The 21,355-nt window shown below is 41.5% G+C and overlaps 1 protein-coding gene across 1 annotated transcript in view; it reads left to right on the top strand.

The window, feature by feature from the left end:
- TSPAN5 (tetraspanin 5) overlaps positions 1 to 21,355 on the top strand; it is a 315,595-nt gene that overhangs the window by 183,046 nt on the left and 111,194 nt on the right. Inside the window, exon 2 of the mRNA XM_085641160.1 lies at positions 14,352 to 14,402. Coding sequence (XP_085497286.1) covers positions 14,352 to 14,402 — 51 coding nt within the window. The remainder of the gene's footprint in view (positions 1 to 14,351; positions 14,403 to 21,355) is intronic.

Here is a 21,355-nt window from a genome sequence, read left to right as displayed (position 1 = left end):
GGCTCCCCATTGAAATTACACGACCTTCTCGGATGTAATCTTTCCTCTGCACATGTACTGCGCAGGTTTGTGTGTGTTTGAGCTGCACAGTTCATTGCTTCCTTAGTTGCCCACTATTCATGGAATATAGAGCTATTTTGCTCTTCATCCACTTGCTCAGAGTTTTGTTTTAAAAAATGCACTTAAATCACGAACATAGGTATAGTTTACAAGCGCCCACCGAAAAGACAGCCCCCCCCCCCATCTTTAAAAGTAATAGATTTTTTAATGTATCAATTCAATGTTTTAAAAGCTCCCATAATTGGTATTGCCATTCATTCGAATGTTGAACAGAATGACAGGCAAGTACGACTTGTCTAAAGTTGCAGCTTACATGCGCTGTAATGCTGTACACGTATTAAGGTTTTTTATAAAGAATGACATAATTACCACTTACTTGATAAAACAAACTATTGTGGCATTTCTTAATTAGGGCCGGACTGTGAGTCTCGTTTCATCAGTGTCAGTGGAACGAAAGTTCCCGGTAGATCAGAAAAGATTCAATATTGTACCGCACTGATTGCATACAACACTCTGTGATTCAAGCTTGCATTAAAGGTGACATCATCGCACCCTCCGTCGTGGAGGAACTTGACTGTGCCCTGCTAGAACCTTAATGCAACATAGAAATACCTTGAGGAGTAACCTATACAGAAGGCGGGTCTGAACTGGCCTGTAGAACTTAAAGCAAATTGGGCAAATGAATCGATCACGAGGCAAAACATGAGTCAAAATTGATTGGACGAGAAGTGCTTTCTACTCTGGAAAAAACATATAGTTACTTATTTTCTGTCGCATAGCACTTGACTTGTGCTCAACAATTGGTTGAAAAGGAGAATCCCAAACAAATCTATCTGTGCGGCGAAAGTTCAGTGCACAAACACATAGGAGAATACGCAGGTAGAAGTGCACCCTATATAGAGTTGCGCTCTAAGCCTGAATGTGCAGGTTTTCAGCTATCTATTTTGCGTTTGTGACTGCGAGGTTGTCCAGCTGTGTGTGAGGTCCCGCGCGACGGTGAGGAATGTTCTAGAATGGTGTCGGAAAAACAACAAACAGGCATTGCACATCTTCTCTGCCCCCTCAGCTGGGCCAGTGATAAAACACAGCTCCTCTAATTACATTGGCCGTGATGGATGGAGCTTGAAAGTGGTTTGTACAGTTCACAGCTATGTTTGCCTCCCACACCACCCAACACTCAGCCTAGTAAAATGTCAAAAACACTTGTACTTTAGCACAGGTCCAAACTGACGTTCATTGTGGTTTTCTGTCTTTAAAAAGCTTATAACACATAGTGCCAAATTTTGCACGCTACATAGTCTTTAACGCCTGGTCATAGGGAAGTTGTACAGTAGTGACATTTAAGGAGTAATAATGACAATTATTGGTAATGCCAATAGGTCTGGCTTAAAGGAATGTTGTATGGTAATGTGAAGTATTACAAGTAAATTGCATGGGAATCGATATGGTTGTGTGGCATCAAATAATTGTAGAATAATATTGGTGTAGGTTAAAAGGCCAGGTGACATTTGCACTGTAAAGGCTAACCTAAGTTAATCACCATCCTTCTCCAATTTGTGCTGCTGGAGGAGAAAAACAACATAAATTATCTCATTAGCTGCTTCTTAATGTCATATATGTGCTCTTTAAAGTTCAAGCTTAGGGCACTGGACAAATAAACAAAATCATTCCAGCTGCTAGAGAGCAAGTATTTTTTTTGTTGAAGCGCAAGCTTCTTCCCAATCAAAACATGTACGTAAGACTCCCAATGTGTGAGCAGAGACAAAGCCCCCCTCTAGTGATGCTCACATAATTGCCTGGAGACTGCTGCGCTGTCAAGCCAGACCACAGAAGGGTAGATTGACTCCATTTTGTAACCTCCTTGAAATGATGACTCTCACAAAGGTTCAGGCTACCAAAGAACTCTCATGGGGAGGCGCAGTTTCAGGCAAGCTAGCAGTTCAAATAAGTTACACTGAAGGTGATCCAGCGGCGTACCAACAACAGATACTCTACTACCATATACTCACCTGGGCCCATAAACGCACACAATTGAGTAAACCGCTGGAGTCACAGTTTATATAGGCGATCACAAAATCAAGATTAGTTATTCACCATTCCTAACTAACCTTTCACTGATCAAAAAGTTATTTTCTCTGGTCGATGGACCATTAGTTGAACTAATTGATGGTGATAATGAACATAATTCTAAAACTTCTCTATACCTTGAAGTAAATAACCACAGACTCGGGTAAGTTTTAAGTCTTTATCTAAATTAATTGCATGTGAACCACTTCAAAATTACAGTGCAGGCACCATCACTCATAGGAGAGAGAACTCAATCAAATCATCGAGCACATACTTCTAACTTTTGCAATGACTTATGCTCAGAAAGGGGAGGACGGAGAAAAGAACATCTGCAAATGCATGAAAGTTATAATTTCCAAGGATGGTGTGAAGACCAACCCCCTGGCCAAAGGGCTGGTAAGGGTCACCCGGGATAGTTCAGGAGACAAAGACTTCAGGACATGATAGATGACCTCTCTAACACGGATAGTTGTGTCGCACCCCTCTCTGACACACTCTTCCTCCTCGAGATTCTTCCGCGATCTTTCTAACCTAATTAAATTAGGATAGAGGGCTCTGCATTCGGGTTCTTCATCAGTATCTCTCGCTACTCCAACAACACCCACGGCTCACAGCATCGACGTCTGACTGACTAACTAACTAAAGCTACCTCAGTTATACCTTTCGCTCTTCATGTACCACCCACTAAAGTTTCAATATCGTAAAAATACTAAATCTGATGGGTCAGGCAAAGGGTGAAAATCATCACACCATGTTTACATATCACTTTTTCAGTTAGCTCATTGTTAACAAACCCATCCCCTTAATTTTTATTCATGTTTTATTTTCACACCCGCATTCACATTTCATCTACAACAAATGTTTTAAATTGAACATGTAGTCTCATTAATTTAGAGCTTTCACTGCCGGTTCTCAGTCTCAGGCATACTGCGACCTTGTCCTCTTCCTGACCCGCTTGTCATTCTTCCGGGCTGACTTTCAATTGTCATGCGCAAAAAACCCACGACTCAGCTCACTTCAGACATACACGAGAGGCCCAAATGCGCACTAGTGATAGTCAGAAAAGACCAATGTTATTTTAAAAAACAAATGGTTTCACTGTATACCACCCATCTCTACTCTAACCCCCTTTACTTATTAATACTTTCCCCGCATTAGCATTAGTAAAATAGCTCGATTTCGTTTCAGCTAAGCAGGTGCCATGCATGCGAGTCTTTAAGACTCCATTTTAGTGCCTTTTGCTCATGCGCAAGACTTTCCCTCCAATCTTTGATACATCATATTACGTAGATGCAATTGACGCATGCACAGTAAAGATTTCCCTGTTAAAGCTGTTTTAGTAATTCGTTCGAGTTGGTTAACGTTAGGAAACACATATGCAAGCTTCACTAATTCATGTGTTTATGTGGTGCGCGTTAGTTTTACACAATACGTAATTAATAACATGTTAGCGAGTTAAATGAGAGGATTGCTTCCGAGCAAGTCTCTTTTCTACGAGTCCTTGCTCCATCAAAGGTATAATGATTGATGTTCCCTGTGAAATGCTGTTTGTTGAGCAATCGGTTATACTCTTCTACAATCTTTGTGTTTATACAACCTTTTAGTTTGAATTATCATATAACAGACATGCAAGATTAATTTTTGTATTTGAACCAAAGAAACAAAGGACAGAACACCTCTCCACATATCCTGGTACTTTCCACCCCTCTCAAACCGGAGCTTGATTTTACTGCAATATTGCATGAGTGCCAGCCTTTTCAAACTATGACTTTTAAAAAAATCAAAGTTAATTTATAAATACTGGGCTATAAAATGCACTGCTCGTCCTCCTATTTAAGCCCCCAAACCCAAATGCCATCTGAGGAAGGCTGGCTTGCTGCAATCCAAATTTGGTTATTGTCTGTGCAGGAAGCGGGCAGCACCAGTGGGGTAAGTGGACTGCACCCTACTAAGATATCATTTGGGCACCTTCATTTTATTTGTTTTAGAATTTGAACATAGGTCACAGTCAAGTTTCTTTTTGCAGAAGTGAAAAAACACTTAGTGATTCCACCTGTGAACCATTTTGCTTCCGGCTTCTGCTCAGTCTCCTGCATACAGTGTTTCTGAATGATTAGTGAGACCAGAGATGGGGATGTTCTAAGATGCGCTGATTCTCTGTCACGGAGCCTTGTTAAAATGCACATGCTCTTGTGCATATTTCTGATTATTTCTTATTGTTAATGTAGCATTGACACTGGGCTTTTTAGGCCTTGCCTGACCCAGCGCTTGCACTGGTCTGGCGAGACTTTAAGTAAGGGCTTCAAAAAATGCTACTGCCAGCTACAGCTTGCAGTGCATGTGCGCGGGCGCGTGCTTGAGCAGAGACGCCATATGGCATTCCTCATGCTCATTAAGCGCATCACTCGCCGCACGCTTGATCGCAATCACTTTCACATTCGCGTCGCGCGACGGCTGCGTGCGCACCACTCGAGAGACTACCATTGCCACCCCGTGGCCTTAAATAGCAACGGCATCTCCTGTATTTAAAGGCTTGCAGGTACCGGTTGTGTAATTCAGTGATATTATGCAATAATAAACATTGATATTCTGCAATAATAAACATTTTACAATAACTATGTGCAGATCGGAGTCTTCGCGGAAACCAATCCCTTTGTCAAGCCATGACAACCCCCAATGTGCTAAACAGTTTAATATTACTAAAGTTAGGATTGTAATTAACTAGTGTGCATATTTACATCTCGTAATTAAATCATGCGTAACAAGACAGCTTCATAAAGGTTCAATACATTAAGCCAGTACAGGAATCCAAGTCTAATAACCTATGATACAGAGCCACCCGATTCATCTAATCAAAACCAACGTAGACCTTCATCCGATTCGAAACCTCCGTGCTTCAATGTGTGCATTGTATTAATTGTGTTTGTAATTAGCAGAGTTAACACCGAAACTACTGTTCTGGGATGGCAGGGTGTCCTACACACGCCTACAAACCTCAAGTTGAAGTCATATTCATGTTTTCCACGAAACACATGCCCACAGGGGTTCGAGGGTTGCTGTGGGATCCCCAACATGCTCTGCCATGAAGCATCAACTCTCTCTCTCTTTCACGCACACAAGCTCTCTCTCCCTCTCTCTCACACACACATGCACACACACACACACACACACACACACACACACACGCTCTCTCTCTTTCTCACACACACACAGGCACACATGCACGCTCTCTCGCACTCACACATGCAGGCTCTCTGCTCTCTTTATCTCTCCCCTTCTCTCACACACATGCACGGTCTCTCACACACAGGCACACACACATGCACGGTTTCTCACTCACACGCACAAACACATGCGCTCTCTCTCTTTCTCTCACACACACGGACAAATGCGCACTCTCTCACACGCATGCACGCACGCTCTCTCTCCCTCACACAAACCCACACACACGCTCTTTCTCTCTCTTGCGTGCACACACAGGCACTCACGCACACATGCATTCTCTCTCTTTCTTTGGGGTGTAGTGCCAGAGCACCATTGATTCCTGCTACGCACGGTAAGTCATTCATTGGTGCTTTTATTATGATACAAGGACCCCTTGCTCCCTGCCAGGCCTCCAGCACTGGTGGCGTGGTGGGGGTAGTTACAGTAAGACCTTCCCTGGTGTTTTTAGCTTGACTGTGGTATGATACAATGACCCCTTTGCTCCCTTTCAGGCCTCCAGCACTGGTGGTGTGGTGGTGGCAGTGTGCAGTGCCGAAGCACTCTTGACTTCTGCTATGCACGGTAAGGCATTCATTGGTGCTCACTGCTTTCAATAGGGCCATGGATTGACAGCAGGCAGGCCTCTGCTCCCTGTCAAGTCTCCAGCAGTGGTGGTGCATCATTCATTCCAGCTGCTCAGGGCTGGTGCCTGTTAATGATTCTCCTGCAGCTGCGGAGTCAGCAGTGGGTGCGGTTGTGAAAGGCTAGGGTGGTGTGTGCGTTCCCTCACACCTTTTCCTGCTCTACTCCACGCTCCCTGCTTGTCCCTCATGTGTATATTACAGAGGTCCGAAAAACACAGCATTTGAAATACATAAAAAGACGAAAAGATTGCATGAGAACCGGTGCCGCGGGGCGCCTTTCCTCTCATTGATTAGATATTTCCGCTCTCCCTACAACTCTCTCTCTCTTTCACGCACACAAGCTCTCTCTCTCCCTCTCTCACACACGCATGCACACTCTCTCTCTCTCTCTCCCTCTCCCCCTCTCTCTCACACACAAACACACACAGGCACGCACACATGCACGCTCTCTCTCTTTCTCACACACACACACACAGGCACACATGCACGCTCTCTCGCGCACACACACACACTCCATCCTTTGTAATATTTCCCGCGCCAGTACTCTCCGTGTTGCTTCTGAGCCATGCTTTCGTTATTTCCCTTCACCCGCCTTAAAAAATGTTTTAAAAAAAAAGCTTTGCCACTGCTTTATTTTTCTTTATTTACCAGAACAACTTGGATCCGTAAATAAAAAAAAAAAGATAACTTCACACGCACGCTGTAGGTGCGTTCATGTGTTGTGCTTTTACCTACAAAATGACACAGCTGCTGCGACTGCATAATAGCATCTTTTTTTTTAATGGGGGGTTCCTCTTTATCCATGCTGCACAACATCGTTAAACAAGCTTTGGCATAGCCAATAGGTCTCGCCTTTGGGACATTAAGTGTTTAGTTATCCAGCACAATATCCTTGGTGCAATAACATCAACTGTTGCATGGCTAAAGACTTATAAGGTACAAGGTTTAGCCATGCAACAGCTGATGTTGTTGCACCAAGGATATTGTGCTGCAAAACTAAATACTTAGAAGGTCCCAAAAGCGAGACCTATTGGCTATGCCAATGCTTGTTGTTATGTGTAGCCATTTTGTTTTGTACCTTTTGTGGATATTTTGTTTGTAAAAGATCAGACAAAAGTGCAGTGCTTACAGATGAGGGAGTGTGTTATGTGTTTGGGGCTTTAGTGATGGGAAGGAGTTGCGCGAAAGTGCATTCATGGGAGTGAAAAGAGGGTGCTGAAGATGAAAGAGGGAGGGTGTGAGATATGCATATGGGCGAGTTCTGTTCAGAAAAGGGCGTACATGTCTAACATAAAGTGTACATAACAGGAGTGATTGAAACATTCTGGAGACCACTATCCCTTCCACAGGGATAATGAGTAATGTTTGATTCAGTCTTATAATTTAAAAACTGATACATTTTCAATATTATTAGGTCTCGCCTGGCGTTAGCAGCGCACATGCATTGTTGTCGCCATGTAAGGGCCTTTCTGGAATCGATATGGATTCCAGATGTGCACGCTGACGGACAGAAGATGTGCACATGGGGACTGGATGCTTTACTCACGACGTGAGACGGATGCACTATATTTTTCATACTGGCGACAGCTTGTCTTCTCTTCGCTCCTCCCCTCCTTTCTCAGGTCGCTGCCATGTTATTGTTACATTTTCACGGCATCCACTTCAGGGAGACCGTGCTCTGTTTGTGTTTATTTTTTTACTTTGAAACTGAGCGCGGCGCCGCTTCACGGACACCACGCTCAGTGTTAAAGTTAAGAAATATATAAAAAAACAGAGCGCGGCGTCCGTGAAGCGGCGCGGCGCTCTGTTTTAAATAAAGCATTTGCAATGCAATCGGACCGAATGCATTGCAAATGCTTGTTTTAACTCGTGATTATCACCGGGCCGCATTCCCAAAAGCCTTTGATGCGCTCCAATGAGCGTCAAGGCATCAGTGACACCTTCCTGGCTGGCCTTCTACGCTCCTCGCTTGCGACCACAGCACACCACAGGACCCCTGAGTGTCTCAGTACATTCATCACTGCCGACCAATTATATTTTAAAGAGAAGAGAAACATTTCTTCAGATGTGTTACCTGAATTGGGCCCACTGAAGTGACCCAGGACTACAATTACCAGAATGCACATGGTTACGAATGGGTGAGGACGTGGCGTAACAGCCGGAGCTGCCGACTTTGGAACTGGGTTCCAGTCTCGGCGTCGGCTCAACATCCTGTAATTCTGGGCAAATCACTTAATCTCTCCGTGCCTACTAAAAATGAATGCGTCCCTGTGTATTATAACTGCTGTGGTCCTGTTCCTTCGGGTCGAGTTCCCGTTATATAGAAGTGCCAAAAAAAGGAAAACTCTGAACCTAAGTACTAACTCTTTATAAACATTGTTTCATCCAGTAACTGTAGATGTGATGCGGACTCTTTTATGTAATTTGGGGTCAGTAAAAATTGAATGCAAATAGATTACAGACCCAAACTTTTGCACTCAGTTACCACGATAATGTGCTGATGCTATGCTAGAGAAGTGCAAATATCTCGTAAGGATAGAAGACCTTTAAATGAGGCCTGTGGTGTGGGGAGTAGCGCCTTATTCCGAGTGCGACATAGATTGGCACTACTTCAGCATGCATTCAGTCAAAGTGTGACAGTAAGACATTCCTGAAAATATAGGCTCATTGATTCATCTGTATCTACCCTACTACTTGTTTCTGCTACTTTTCACCCCACCTTTATGCTCGTAGTAATATTGAGGGAGTCACCAAGAAGCACTGTGCTCATGCGCTGTCAAAGATCTGAGGTAACGGTATAGATGTGCGTAACCTGATTACCGCATATTTTTACATCTGCATTCCATTTCTGCTTTTTCAATGCTTGTTTAAGGAGGGGCGTTAATCTGTCTGCTGTTCCAATGAGGCGCAAGACTTCCAATAGGCAACATTTAAAGTACAGGTACAACTGTCAGAAGATCTAAATGTACATCTTTTATTTGAAATAGACATATATTTGCAATAGGGACAGAAGTGTGTTCTTTAGGAGGGAATACAAAAAAGGTTTAAGCAATGTGTTTTTTTTCAAGTAGGAACCAGGGTAGAGACGTACGGGGCTTTAAGTGGGATGGAACACTGGAGGCCAATGTAATTAAGGGTGTGGATCTAAAAAGAAGAAAAAAAAAAAGGAAAGCTACAAATCTGTGCTTAGCGTAGTGTGCCGCCCGACTAGTGTTTTACTGTTTCGGTCACGGCATCCAGATATATAATGCAACAAGTAGCATCATACCTACAACAGGCCAGGACTATTAGCTTTGTGAATGGTTGTTAGTTGCATGAGATAAATAAGCCAGAATACAATACCATTAGCAAAGCAAATGGCTTTAACTATTGCATTTTCAATGCTTGTTTAAATTAATTTTATTGAGTTTCATACCACATAAAACACCTCTCCAGCACTCAGACCAACCCCCCACCCGACAAACCCCACCACCCAACCACTTTACAGCCGACTGGTCCCACCCTGCATGTCCCTGATTCATTCTCTATTCTAGGCATTCCCCCAAGTTCAAAAATGTATTATTCACAATAAAATCAATGACCATTGACAATGCCAGTTGTCCTAGTTGGTTTTAGGTGTTTGTCAGATGTTGTGTTGTATAGCTGGATCCTATAACAAGAATCTCAGAGAGGAACCAAAATATTGGGTGACCTATAATTGAAGAAATCAGTTGCAGTCCAAGTTCGCATCTAAGCTCTTTACTTGTGTAGATGTGTTTGGTTGGTGCTCCAACTACCTTACAGCAAAAGAGATCCACGATCATTATACTTGGGCACCCCACACATGAGGCTCTTTGTTTTTGAGGATTTGAATTTGAGGGGATCCAAGTGTCGGCCTCAAACATTGAGTAAGCCCTCGTGTTTGTGGGTCTGATGGTTCTTCCAGCTTTATGATGACCTGGGTTTTATCAGGGAGGGCCATTTGTTGAGTCTCTGGGAAACCACAGTTGGTTAGTTAATGATGGTGGGCGGAACAAAGGGTGCTAGCAGTTAGAACTCTCTCTGCAAGGTGTATGTTGTAGTTCAGTTACACGCGGTGCCTTGGAATCTATTACCAATCAATCTCTTCATCATTAGCCCAGTGCCCAACAGTGTCAAACACTGACGACAGGTCAAGAGGGTGAGGTGCCGCCACTTTATTCAAAACCGCTTTATTCTTATTATCCAAGATAGTAATTGATGCCTTTTGGTGTCTCTTACAATATGGAAACCAGTCTGTTTTTCAGAGAAGAGGTTGTTTTGTTAGAGAAAGTCATAGATTTGAGTGAAGGCTGCTTTTTCAATCCGTTTCCCCCAGGAATGGTCCATTCGCTATTTGGTACATACCGAGAACAGCATTTGAGAAGGATACCATAACAAGCCAATAAGCTGAGAAAACAGATTGTGAAGTGGGAGGGGACGTTGTCTGGAAGATCAGGTTTAAGGCTACTAGTTAGCTGTCGGGGTGGGGATACATCACTACTGTACTCTGGGGACAAGGCTTTGGACAATTAGTGCACAGAGTTTTGTATTCCCTATGAGAAATGACTTATTTTTAGAGGTGTAAACGGATGAGGGGTTTAAATCGGAGTTAATGCTCAGGTTTTTCACCATTTATTCTAGGTATTACCCTTCCATACAAATGTTTTCATTGATATGCTTTATTATGTCTCACCTACTTTTCATGTGCATCATTATTCACTTGTTTATTGGTATTTGCTGTTTGCCATAATCTGTTGTTTATTTCCTTCATAATTTAACATTGTACTAATGTAATGGTCGTTTTGCTCATATATTAACTCTGTTTTCCCATTTAATAAATTAATGAAACTTCAAGCAGGAGCGAATATGTGCGGAAATATAATTTTCTTTAAATTTGTTAACTCAATAATTTTGGCCCACTCAAATTTCCGGTGAATGCAGAAATAATCGAAATAAAGATATTTTGTGAGAATTTTTTTTTTTACAGTTTTGAAAGATGCCAACTTGAGGTACATACAGAAGACGTCTTAGTTGCAAAACTGCCAAAAAACTATTAAAATGTCCCAGAAATTTAGACACAGTGTTTGGTTGAATCAAGCACAGTGAGGTGTAAAGTGAGAGGCATTTTAGATACTTAATATTAAAGGCACCGTCGTAAAATACCTACTTCTATTTCTGTTTCTGGATTTTGTCAGTCAGTCAGTCAGAAAACTTTATTTCGGCTGTAAGCCATAAAAGTTCATTTACCACATAAAACAGTACCAACAAAGTTAAAAAGGATAATACATAGTTATAAATGTAAATGTTAAATACAAAAACAATGATTAGAATAGTTAATAACACAAGGATTGCCTTAATGTGATAATAGTCGTCTTCTAATCAACCACATTGAAAACAAGAATTTGGCAATCACCTCAACATATAAGGGAGAAGAATCGTACTTCAGCAGCCTGAACAGATCCCTGTAGTTCCTAGCCCCCGTGTTATTTGCGAGTTGGATAATCCATCTTCGACGGGGGACTTTATAGACTGCACAGAAAAGTATAACGTGGACCTCGGTTTCATCAGAAGCACTACACCCGGGGCAGGGTTTCCAAACAGAGCCAGCCCACTTATTCGTTCTTGAGTGGAGCGGGAGAGAACCATGCCTGAATTGCAAGAATAATTTTTTGGCAGTAACCGGGTGGATCAGGTCTATTACTGGCTCAAAGCTATAGCCAGTTTTTACCTCGAAAAATGCCGAGGTCAAATTAACAGTGTTAACTGATCGAATAGCCTGGGTCAGATTATGTTCCTCCAAGGTTTTTGCCAGTGATCTTTTTGAAAGAGAAGGGCAAGAGTCCTCAGGTGTGAGCCAGAGGTCTTCTCTCCCTATCTCCCTCAACAATTTTTTTACGTAGGCTAGCCAAGGGATGGCACCTGCCTTTGGTATCAACAGGATGGATTTTATTTCCTCCTGAAAATTTGCGAGTTCAGGGGTGCTCCATATTCGGCGCCAATACATTACTGGTCTGGAAGCGACCAGGTCCGCAATGGGATTAATACCTAGGTCCATCCTAAGCGGCTGGATGGGAGTACTCATTGGAAGTGCAAATAGTTGTCTTAAAAATGTATTTTCTGACTTGGATAAAATCTGGGCTGAGTTGTGGCCCCATAGTTCAGCTCCATAGACTACCACCCCCATAGCCTGGGTTTTATAAATCTCCACCAGTGGGCTAATTTAGTTTTTATTGACTATTTTTATACATCTTTATGATTCCCCCTGATATCTGCGCAAGTTTTAAATTTACTTTTAAAATCTGAGGGCCCCAAGTCATTTTATTATTGAGTGTCAAGCCCAGGTAGTCAAAGATATTCACCCGTTCTAGGGGCAAACCGTCCAATTTTGGGATAGGGCGGTTAATAGTGTCTGCGTGGAGGACCATATATTTGGTCTTACTCACATTGATGACTAAATTCCTTTTCCTGCAAAATGTCGCAAATCCGTCCAGGACTCTTTCCATCCCCATGGGAGTCCTGGACAGAAGCAGAGTGTCGTCTGCAAACATTAATGCAGGAATTTTCCTACCTGCCAGCTTAGGAGCATCTATGTCTCTTAGAGCCAGAATATCCTCAACCAGCCCATTTAAAAAAAAAGGGAAAAAAGAGTTGGGGCTAAGACGCACCCCTGTCTGACTCCCTTCTCAACTCTAAAGGGTGCGTAAGTTCTCCATTAAGTCCAAACCTGACTCTAGAAAAAGTATCTTTATGTAACCGCTCGAGTAGGTCACAGAGATAAAGAGGTGCTCCCATCCCTTTTAATAGCTCCCACAACTGGCTACGATCCACCGTATCGAAGGCAGACTTTAGGTCAACAAACGTGAGATAAAGGCTGCCCCCTTCTAGATTTTATTTATTGGAATACAGTGGTGAGTAATTACTTGGAGTTCTGTTGGAACTTTCTATACAGTGGTTGTTATCCCTTTATTCGTCAGAGATTGCCTTCAGAGACTCGAAAAGTTGAGGGCCTCTGTTTTAAAGACAAAATTAAATTTGTACTCTGATACTTTAGACCAGAGGTCTTTAAACTGGGGGCCTCAAGTGATCGGGCGGGGGAAAACTGTGGCCACAAGAAGCATTATGTTTATACCTGCGCTTTAAGTGGAAAAAATGAGTGGCAGTAACCAGCTCTGTAATGGGCCATCAATAACATCTTTTGTCATTTATATCCTGGCTGGGAGAAGGTGTCAAAAGGGAAAAGACTCCAAATGTTATTCAAAGTCCCTGCCCCCATTTCTAATAATCACACTGAGGATACTTTTACACCTTAGTAAGGCCTGCCTGATTAGAATAGTATGTTTGGCAATCATGTTTTTGATAAAATGTGTGAAAGAGTAACAGATCTTAATTGCCATGTTTACATATGTTCAGACATCTTTAAACAATGCCAATTTAATGAAATAATTGTGAAAAAATTCTGAGGGTGTGGGGGAGGGGCCCTAGATGATTTTTATTAGGGGGGGGCATTAAAGAGTTCGGAGACCACTGCTTTAGATTGTGCCGAAATCTGACGAAGGCATGGCTCTCCTATAGAGCCTCTTGTAATACAAGGTCACGATTTTCGAAATTTGTGGTTATAAAAATCTTCAGGCACTGTGTTTTGTGTTGCAATTGCATTTCTATAGGTTTTCGGGGCTTTCGCGTGATGTTTAAGCCAGTACTTGAGCTAACGTGCATTAACAGACAAGTACATAATCCATGGTTTTCTTTACAATTACTTGAACCTTTTTTCGCAGAGGTTTCTCTGCTCCTGCTATGTTGGGGAAAACTGCTACCTAGGTATGCAAGTATAAATAACCCCCAAGGCTTCTCCCTACCTTTCAGACTGGCTGGATAGGGTGTCAGTTCATGGTTATTCGAATAGAGATGCTAACAGGTGGCTAATAAATCAACTCTGTTGCCACTGCACACACAGGTGATAAAATCCAACGTCTGATAGGCGCGGCTTCCGGGTCACGTGCATAACCTGTGGGCTAGAGTTAATGGCCCTTCTTCGGGTGCATTTGTTAGACCCCGACAGTGTCTGAACACTTAAGCCAGTCATTACAATTAACGCCACTTATGCTAGTGGCCAGGTGTAAACCGTGATTTTCAATATTATGTAGGATACAAACTATCTCATTGGCATTCGTTTTACCTCATTTAATATTGAAACAAAAGGAAATGTAAAACTATTGAGACTTAATAGCCTTCCCTTAGCTCTGTTGTGTTTTTAACCATTACTGCTAATTATCCTTGGTTTAAATTCATGGTCTGAGATGTATGTTTGGTCTACTGTTATGTTCACTGTTTTGTGATAATAGCGTTGCATACTTAAGTTTCCTTCTTTTATTTCAGTTCCTGGGAATTTCATTTCTCGGTATCGGACTGTGGGCTTGGAATGAAAAAGTGAGTATTACTATCCATTGTTTACAGATGAAAAAATATGTTTTAAAAACAGAAAATGTAATCCATATTATTTAACATTCAAACATATTCTATTGGTGGGGGTCAGCTAAAATTTTTAACTAAGTGTTAGCTTTTGGCATCTGCACACCAGCCTCCAAGATCACTTTAGTATTCTGGTATAATCCACAAGAGGCTTTCGCCTACCAAATGCCGTTTGGTATACGAGACCTAAAAAGCTGCAAAGGAGGCTTTTCAATGGTTTTTTGTTTTGGCCTCCCCTGGCCCAGTACCTCCATTGCTCCTTTGCCCATGCCTCGCATCCTACTGCCAACCTTTTATTTATTTAGTTGTCATATATTTTCAATCACAAGCCTTTAATAATTACTCAAAGCAGCTACAATGTTGCAGCGTCACTTACACTATTTATAAAGCAACTTTAAAAACAAGACCGAAATTAAATCTGCATCCGAAGGGGCACTCGACCAGCTTTGCCACTCAAGAGGCGGAACTATTTTTAGGGGACCTGAACAAAGTGCTCAGGCTTTGTGCAGTCACTCGAAGAGAAGGAAGCCAATGGATAAAGTGGGCTGACTCATTGTCCTTTGCTTACAATGTGGTGTGCGGGAACAAAATGTGAATAACAATTTAAACGATAAACAGCTGACACCTGCTAACCAATAGGCCCTCTATGGATGTATATTATTAATGTTTAAAAAAAATAAATAAAAAAAATAAGAGTCTGACAAAACAGCCAAAACTATCTTAAAGGCCAGACTTAAAGAAACTGACCTGTTGCAGTCTGTCCTCACGCTGCTGACATATTAGTTATTAAAAAGTCAAACAGCCCTCCTTGGCCACTTTTTTCCTGGCTTGGAAAAATTAGATTTGGACCAGTATGCTATGTTTATGTGCTACACGGACTCCATATCACCCCCAAATTTCAAATAAATTGAGCTGGACTTAGTGAGTATACGCATTTTAATGCAAGAAACGCTCACTTTTTTCTCTCCATTGTGCCAAGCAAAAACTCCTACTACCATTGGTACCAAGTACAGTAGCACTTTAAACATGAGTTTGTCTGTTAAAGACAGGCATCCCTCAAAGATGTGCATTAATAATAGACACATTTTATTTCTTTGAGTCCCTTAGAGTAGTGTAGTAGACATAATTTAAGATTAAAAAGCTGAAGGAGCAGCTAAGATTGTGGGCCCACAAAGAGAAAAAGAAATGGGGACAATTACCATTTGATATGTGGTAGAAAAATGTATCCAGTGAAAATATATAATTTACTGTCCTCGCCTAACCCACAGTTCTGAGGCTGATAAATTGACTTGCAACTAAAAATATCTCATGTAAAGTGTGGGACAATCTACTCAAAATCGTGATAGAAAAGGTCTGAAAATTGCCTATCTTCCTAAGATGTCCAATTATTCACTCTGAGGTTGCGAACCGTAAGGTCCATTTTAAAGATCTGGTTTACATTCACATAAATATACCCAGAAATTGCCACAACTAATCCTGCCCCAACCTCGCTCTTTCATCTATCATTTTCTCCTCTTTACCTCTGAAGTTTCCTGAAACATTGGCGCGTCTCAGTCTTCCATACACCTTTCTCTCTCTCTGTGAACAAGTGTAGGAGAATGGTATGAATATATGCTACCACAACCATAGTTTGGTAGCTAAGGAAAGTATGAAACAAAAATGCACGGAGAAAGGACAAGTCTGATTTTAATGTCTCTAAGTACCTTTTATTTATTTCAATATTAGTTGCACAAACCATCTGTTCACCAACAATCAGAAAATAATCCTATAGAGATCATCGTTCGAACTTTAAGGCTCAATTGATGAGCATTCTTCGATTCAGTGGGGTACTGTCCAATTCTGCTAATAAATTTAAATTGGCGTTACCCAGAAAAAGAGCCCAAGAAGTAGTCTGGACTAGATTAACCTTGAGAAACCTATGCTAATGATTCAATATAGATCACCCACTGGAATGACGAGCATTCTACAGAGGTAAAAAAGAAAACATGTCCTGCATGTTCTAAAACACCTCATATTTTAAAGTAACACAATCTCAAAGCTTTTCTTACCTTTGGATTTTAAGGGAATAAACTGACAAATTGATCTCTGGTTTCAGATGATAAATCAGCACAGCATTAGGCACAAAAACATGTATTTATTGACAGTATTTGTTAAGTGCATAGGATGTGCTTAGCAGGTCATCTTGTTGTGGTGAAGAAGCACATCCTAGTCAGCAATTAGAGTTAGTAGCTAATAGACTCTTCTCATACAAGACAGTCAAAAGTTAATGGTGTTAACTGTGTCATTGTTCTCTTAGTTTTGAAGTCTGATATGATGGGTCTGGATAGACATGTGACGGTTGTGGGCAATCTTATATTTTCAGCAGCCGGCAGAGTTTACCTGCTCTTCTCTCAGCGCGGGAATTTTCTCTCTAGGTCTAGTCATTACACTTAACTGTCTTCGCCACATTTCTAATCTAGTTCCATAGGACTTAGCAGTTCACCCCTTTATCATAGAAACCACAAGGACGCAACTGCCTTTGGACCACCAGCCATGTTAAGGGAGTGCCACAGTATTAGAGACAACCAATTCGACAAGGTCAGCTGATCTCCACAAGCTTCCAGAAGACCCATTGGGGCTAAGTCAATTCCATTCTTTGGGACTTTATGAACAGTGGGCTCAATTTCCTGTAAACATGCCTTAAAGGAACTATGTTCCCAAATGAAGGTCAACACAGGAGTATACATGTGTTTCCTATTAAATAAGAGTTGTGTACTCTATACGGAGCACAGAATATGGACATAAAAGCAAACCTTATACACACAAATGCCACTTATTCAAAAATTAAAGGCCGAACTATAAAACATAGTTTGACCTCTCCATTTACAGAAAGGTTTCAAGCAAATGTTGCATTCTAACTTCCTGAATAGGACACTTATATGCAATATATATTGCTTCTATCCTGAAAAAGGCCTAATTTCGTTTTCTTAACAGTGGTCCATAATGGTGATTCTTAACCTGTGGTCCGGGGACCCAGGGCTGTCCACAAAGCCTACTCAGGGTTCACGACTGCTTAGAAAATTAACTTTAACAGATTCATCAAGTGTACATAAATAAAGGCGGAAGATCGTAAACTGAAAATTATAAAATGTTCTGCAGTTAGGAATGAGTTTGAAATAGGGGGCTAAATATTAAGTTTGTATCCTCAGAATGATTCATGGGAGCAGTGCATCAAACAAAATATGTTATGGACGATGAGTAGCTTTAACTGAATTTAGAACATTTCCAACCTTCCCATTAAAATTAAACTTTTGCATTGCTTAAAATATTTGTGAATTAGATCAAATATTTAATCATTTGTGTATTATCAATGTTTATTTCTGTATGTTATTTGTATGGTTTTGCAGTTCAAGTCTTTGAAAATGCTTAGGCCAGGGTCCTCAGCTTCCAGTAATGACTCAGTGGGGGTCCACAGAGTCCAATAATAATTCAGTGGGGGTCCCAGTAGGGATTGAAGTGGGGATCCACAGAAGTCAAAGTTTTTTTTTTCAATTCTCTCTATTGAATTTTGCAATAGGAAGTCAAAAGGTTAAGAACCACTGGTCTAAAGCATTAATTTTCTCCATGAATAGAGACATGGTTTTCCTTGGTCTTTGTGTACATCACAGATGGAATGCATTGCTGTCACTGACGCCACCTGTCCTGGACCATCCTATTAACTTATGAAAATTAAGGGGTACCAGGAGGCATCCCCCAAATTATAATTGAGATCTATTCTCCCTTCAACCGTAGAGATACAAGTTTTGGAGACCTATGTATATTCTGCTAGGTATTTTGTGTCAGGTCTCTGATTGCTGCTCTGTGGTTTTGCCATGTTGTTGCAGATCGAAGACACTATAGAATTAACAAACGGAACCAAGACCAAACTCTAGTCTAGAAAGTCACACACTGTAGTATGCATGACAGTTAAAGCAACTTTTCTTCAAACTTGAAACCTGAAGTCCTTCCCACAGGAGAATCGCTAAGAATGCACCTGACTAACAATATTACCCTCCCCCTTTAAAACGGGGCCTCATCAAGCAAAAACGACACCACAATCGAAAAGCACACCACAACTGATTTTTAAAATAGCCATATGCCCTTGGATACCGATCTAAGGTTTCTGAAATAGGTCAGAAAATATCCAGTACAACTCAAATGCCCAATGTTCGCTCAGTTGCTAATTCCAGGTGCAAAATGGCCAGCCTGTTTTTTTGTCACCATAACAGGCCAACAAACCTACTGAGTTTACCTTAGAAAATACTATTCCAACTGCTTTGTAGAATAACATTTATTTCTCACAGTTCTACCGTGCAAATATGCAAAGTACCTCAGTTGGATTAGTTTATTCCTGGAGGGTCGCTCCCAGTCGGTCCACATAGCCCAGTGCACGGCACCAAAGATGAGGACTACCTGTGGGGTCCCGCAGGGCTATTCACTATCCCCCCCCATCTGTTTAATACCTCCTCCATCTGATCCGGTCCCTGAAATAGAGGAAAGTTTGCACTTTCAATTACGCAGATGACCTGCTACTAATGTTTACTATTGGCAACTCTTCTGAATCAGCCCTCGAATTCCAGACTAGCATTCTGTACATCTGCCATTGGATGGACAGCAATCATTTAAAGCTCAACCCAGACAAGACTGAATTAGTCCTTACGGGGGCAGCCATAATCTCTGCAGTCAGCACTTCTGGCCAACTGACCTCGGATCCTCCCCCACCCCATCCCCCTACGCAAAAAGTCTTGGTGTAACAATAAACAATGACCTAACAATGAAGACCCAAATTGGCTCAGTGATCTCAACCTGCTTCTTCCAGCTAAGGAAGATAAGAAAGATCAACAGACTCCTCACACAGGAACATTGATACAGGTTGTTCTAGTCATGGTCTTGTCTCATATATACTATGCCAATTCCCTATACTTTGGAATTCAACTATAATTAACCAAACGACTACAACTGGTGCAGAACCGAGCGGCTAGACCGATTTTTCGTTAACTTAGGAGGCAACATGTCGCTCCGCTCATGAGGAAGCTGCATTAGCTCCCCATCCTTCAGCGTTGCGCCTATAAGGTAGGCTGCCTGATCTTCAAATCTGCATGGCCGGAGCCCCAAATTCATTGGTAGCCTTATTCAAAGGTATAATCCTTTGCGCAACCTACGCTTTGCCCACCTGCACCTCCTGACAACTCCCTCCTTCAAACTAAAGCGGCAGCGTGGTTGTAGGTTTGCAATACTGGCACCTAGATTTTGGAATTCCCTCCCCCACGAAATCAGATCCTGTACTGACTTGCTGAGCTTCAGAAAATCCCTTAAGACATGGCTGTTTAGACAAGCATACGAATAATTCCCACAGGTTTCGGCACCTCCTAGAATAGCGCCATGAAACCAATCGGTGAACGTGCGATCTACAAGAATTTTATGACATAACATACCAAGTACTGAAAACGTGAATGCATTTTCGAACCAACAGTCACCATTTGGAATCCTCTTTATCAGCAAGTTAGTTTTGGGAATTTGTCTCTCTTCTACTCAACGTACTGAAATTTGAACCAATATCCAACAGCATGTAACATACCGTAAACCACATAAGATCCTTCTCACGACCTCACAGGTTCATAAACACTAAAAGCTGCCCTCCTAACTTTAGTCTCCCCATTGTAAACTTCCATTGACGGAAAGATGTGTTCTTGGCATACTTAAAGTGGCATTGGATGCTTGTGTCTCTAAATAGTTAATCAGCACTCGCCCAATTACAGTAACCTATATCTGTTTTGAACATTCTATTTGTGACTGAAATGTGACAAGTAAATCAGGCAACAGTTTGAAGTCCACTCGGAATTTGTTAACATCCTAGATAAATTCCAATTGTGATTTCTTGGAGATGGGGCATCTTGAAGGAAAATGCTGAAATGCTTTAAAATGCTGCAAGTCCAAATAACCAGAGTGTGTTGATACTCTCACCTGTTACTGACCTGAAAAGAAGTTGTCACCTGGAACTTTCTCTCAACACATTTTAACAATGTTCTTTATAAATGTGCATTGTGTTTAAGTTAAAGGACGGCTACTGACTAATCTATGACTTCCTATCACTTCCATGGTGTGACGTCAATGTCCAGAAAATCGAATGTGTGTACAATAAGTAATGTTAATTTGAATAAGGCGGAAAGGTTCTGTTGTACGTCTTATATTAAGATCATTGTTACTCAAACATTTTCATGTAAAAAATGAAAAAGCGTATAGTACTTGAATAACTCGTCTGGATGTGGATAAAGTGACACTACCTTAATTAACTGCACCAAAGTTAAGCTATTTTTGGTTGCAGTCTCACATCCATACCAATGGTACTATATTGGAACTCCTGCTTCAATCCACCTTTCACACCAGTTCTTAAAAGGAAAATGGTGATGTGTGACTCTGATCTAATGCCAAGACCGAAAAGGTGGCTGCATCGGTCTTGCTTCGCCTTTCAGATAATACAGAATCTCCCACATGGTGGCTCAACACTCGGTGAGGCAGGAGACATTAACACAAAACACCTTTAGAAAAGGGTTTTATTTTACAAAATGCAAAGAATCTTTTTTTAGAATAAGACTTGAGGTTTTATTTTACACAATGCTCTCTAACAGAAAAGGATTTCCCAGATGCCAAATGCAGAACATTCAAATACGCAAAGAGATATATATATTCACTTAAAAAAACCATAGGTTTCACACATGTTATAGTTAGGTGGACATTTCACTCGTAAAAAACCAATGAAATTCCCCCGTTGTAATTAGTTCAGATAACTATAACTCGCGCGCCAGCATTCCGCTGCTGATGACGTCACATATTACATCACTCATGACATGGTCAGTGGCATCACTCATGACATCATCCTTTTGATAGAGTGG

The sequence above is a fragment of the Triturus cristatus genome, chromosome 2_2, assembly GCF_964204655.1.
Source record: "Triturus cristatus chromosome 2_2, aTriCri1.1, whole genome shotgun sequence".
NCBI classification, from domain to species: domain Eukaryota; kingdom Metazoa; phylum Chordata; class Amphibia; order Caudata; family Salamandridae; genus Triturus; species Triturus cristatus.
This window is presented reverse-complemented; position numbering and strand designations above follow the sequence as displayed.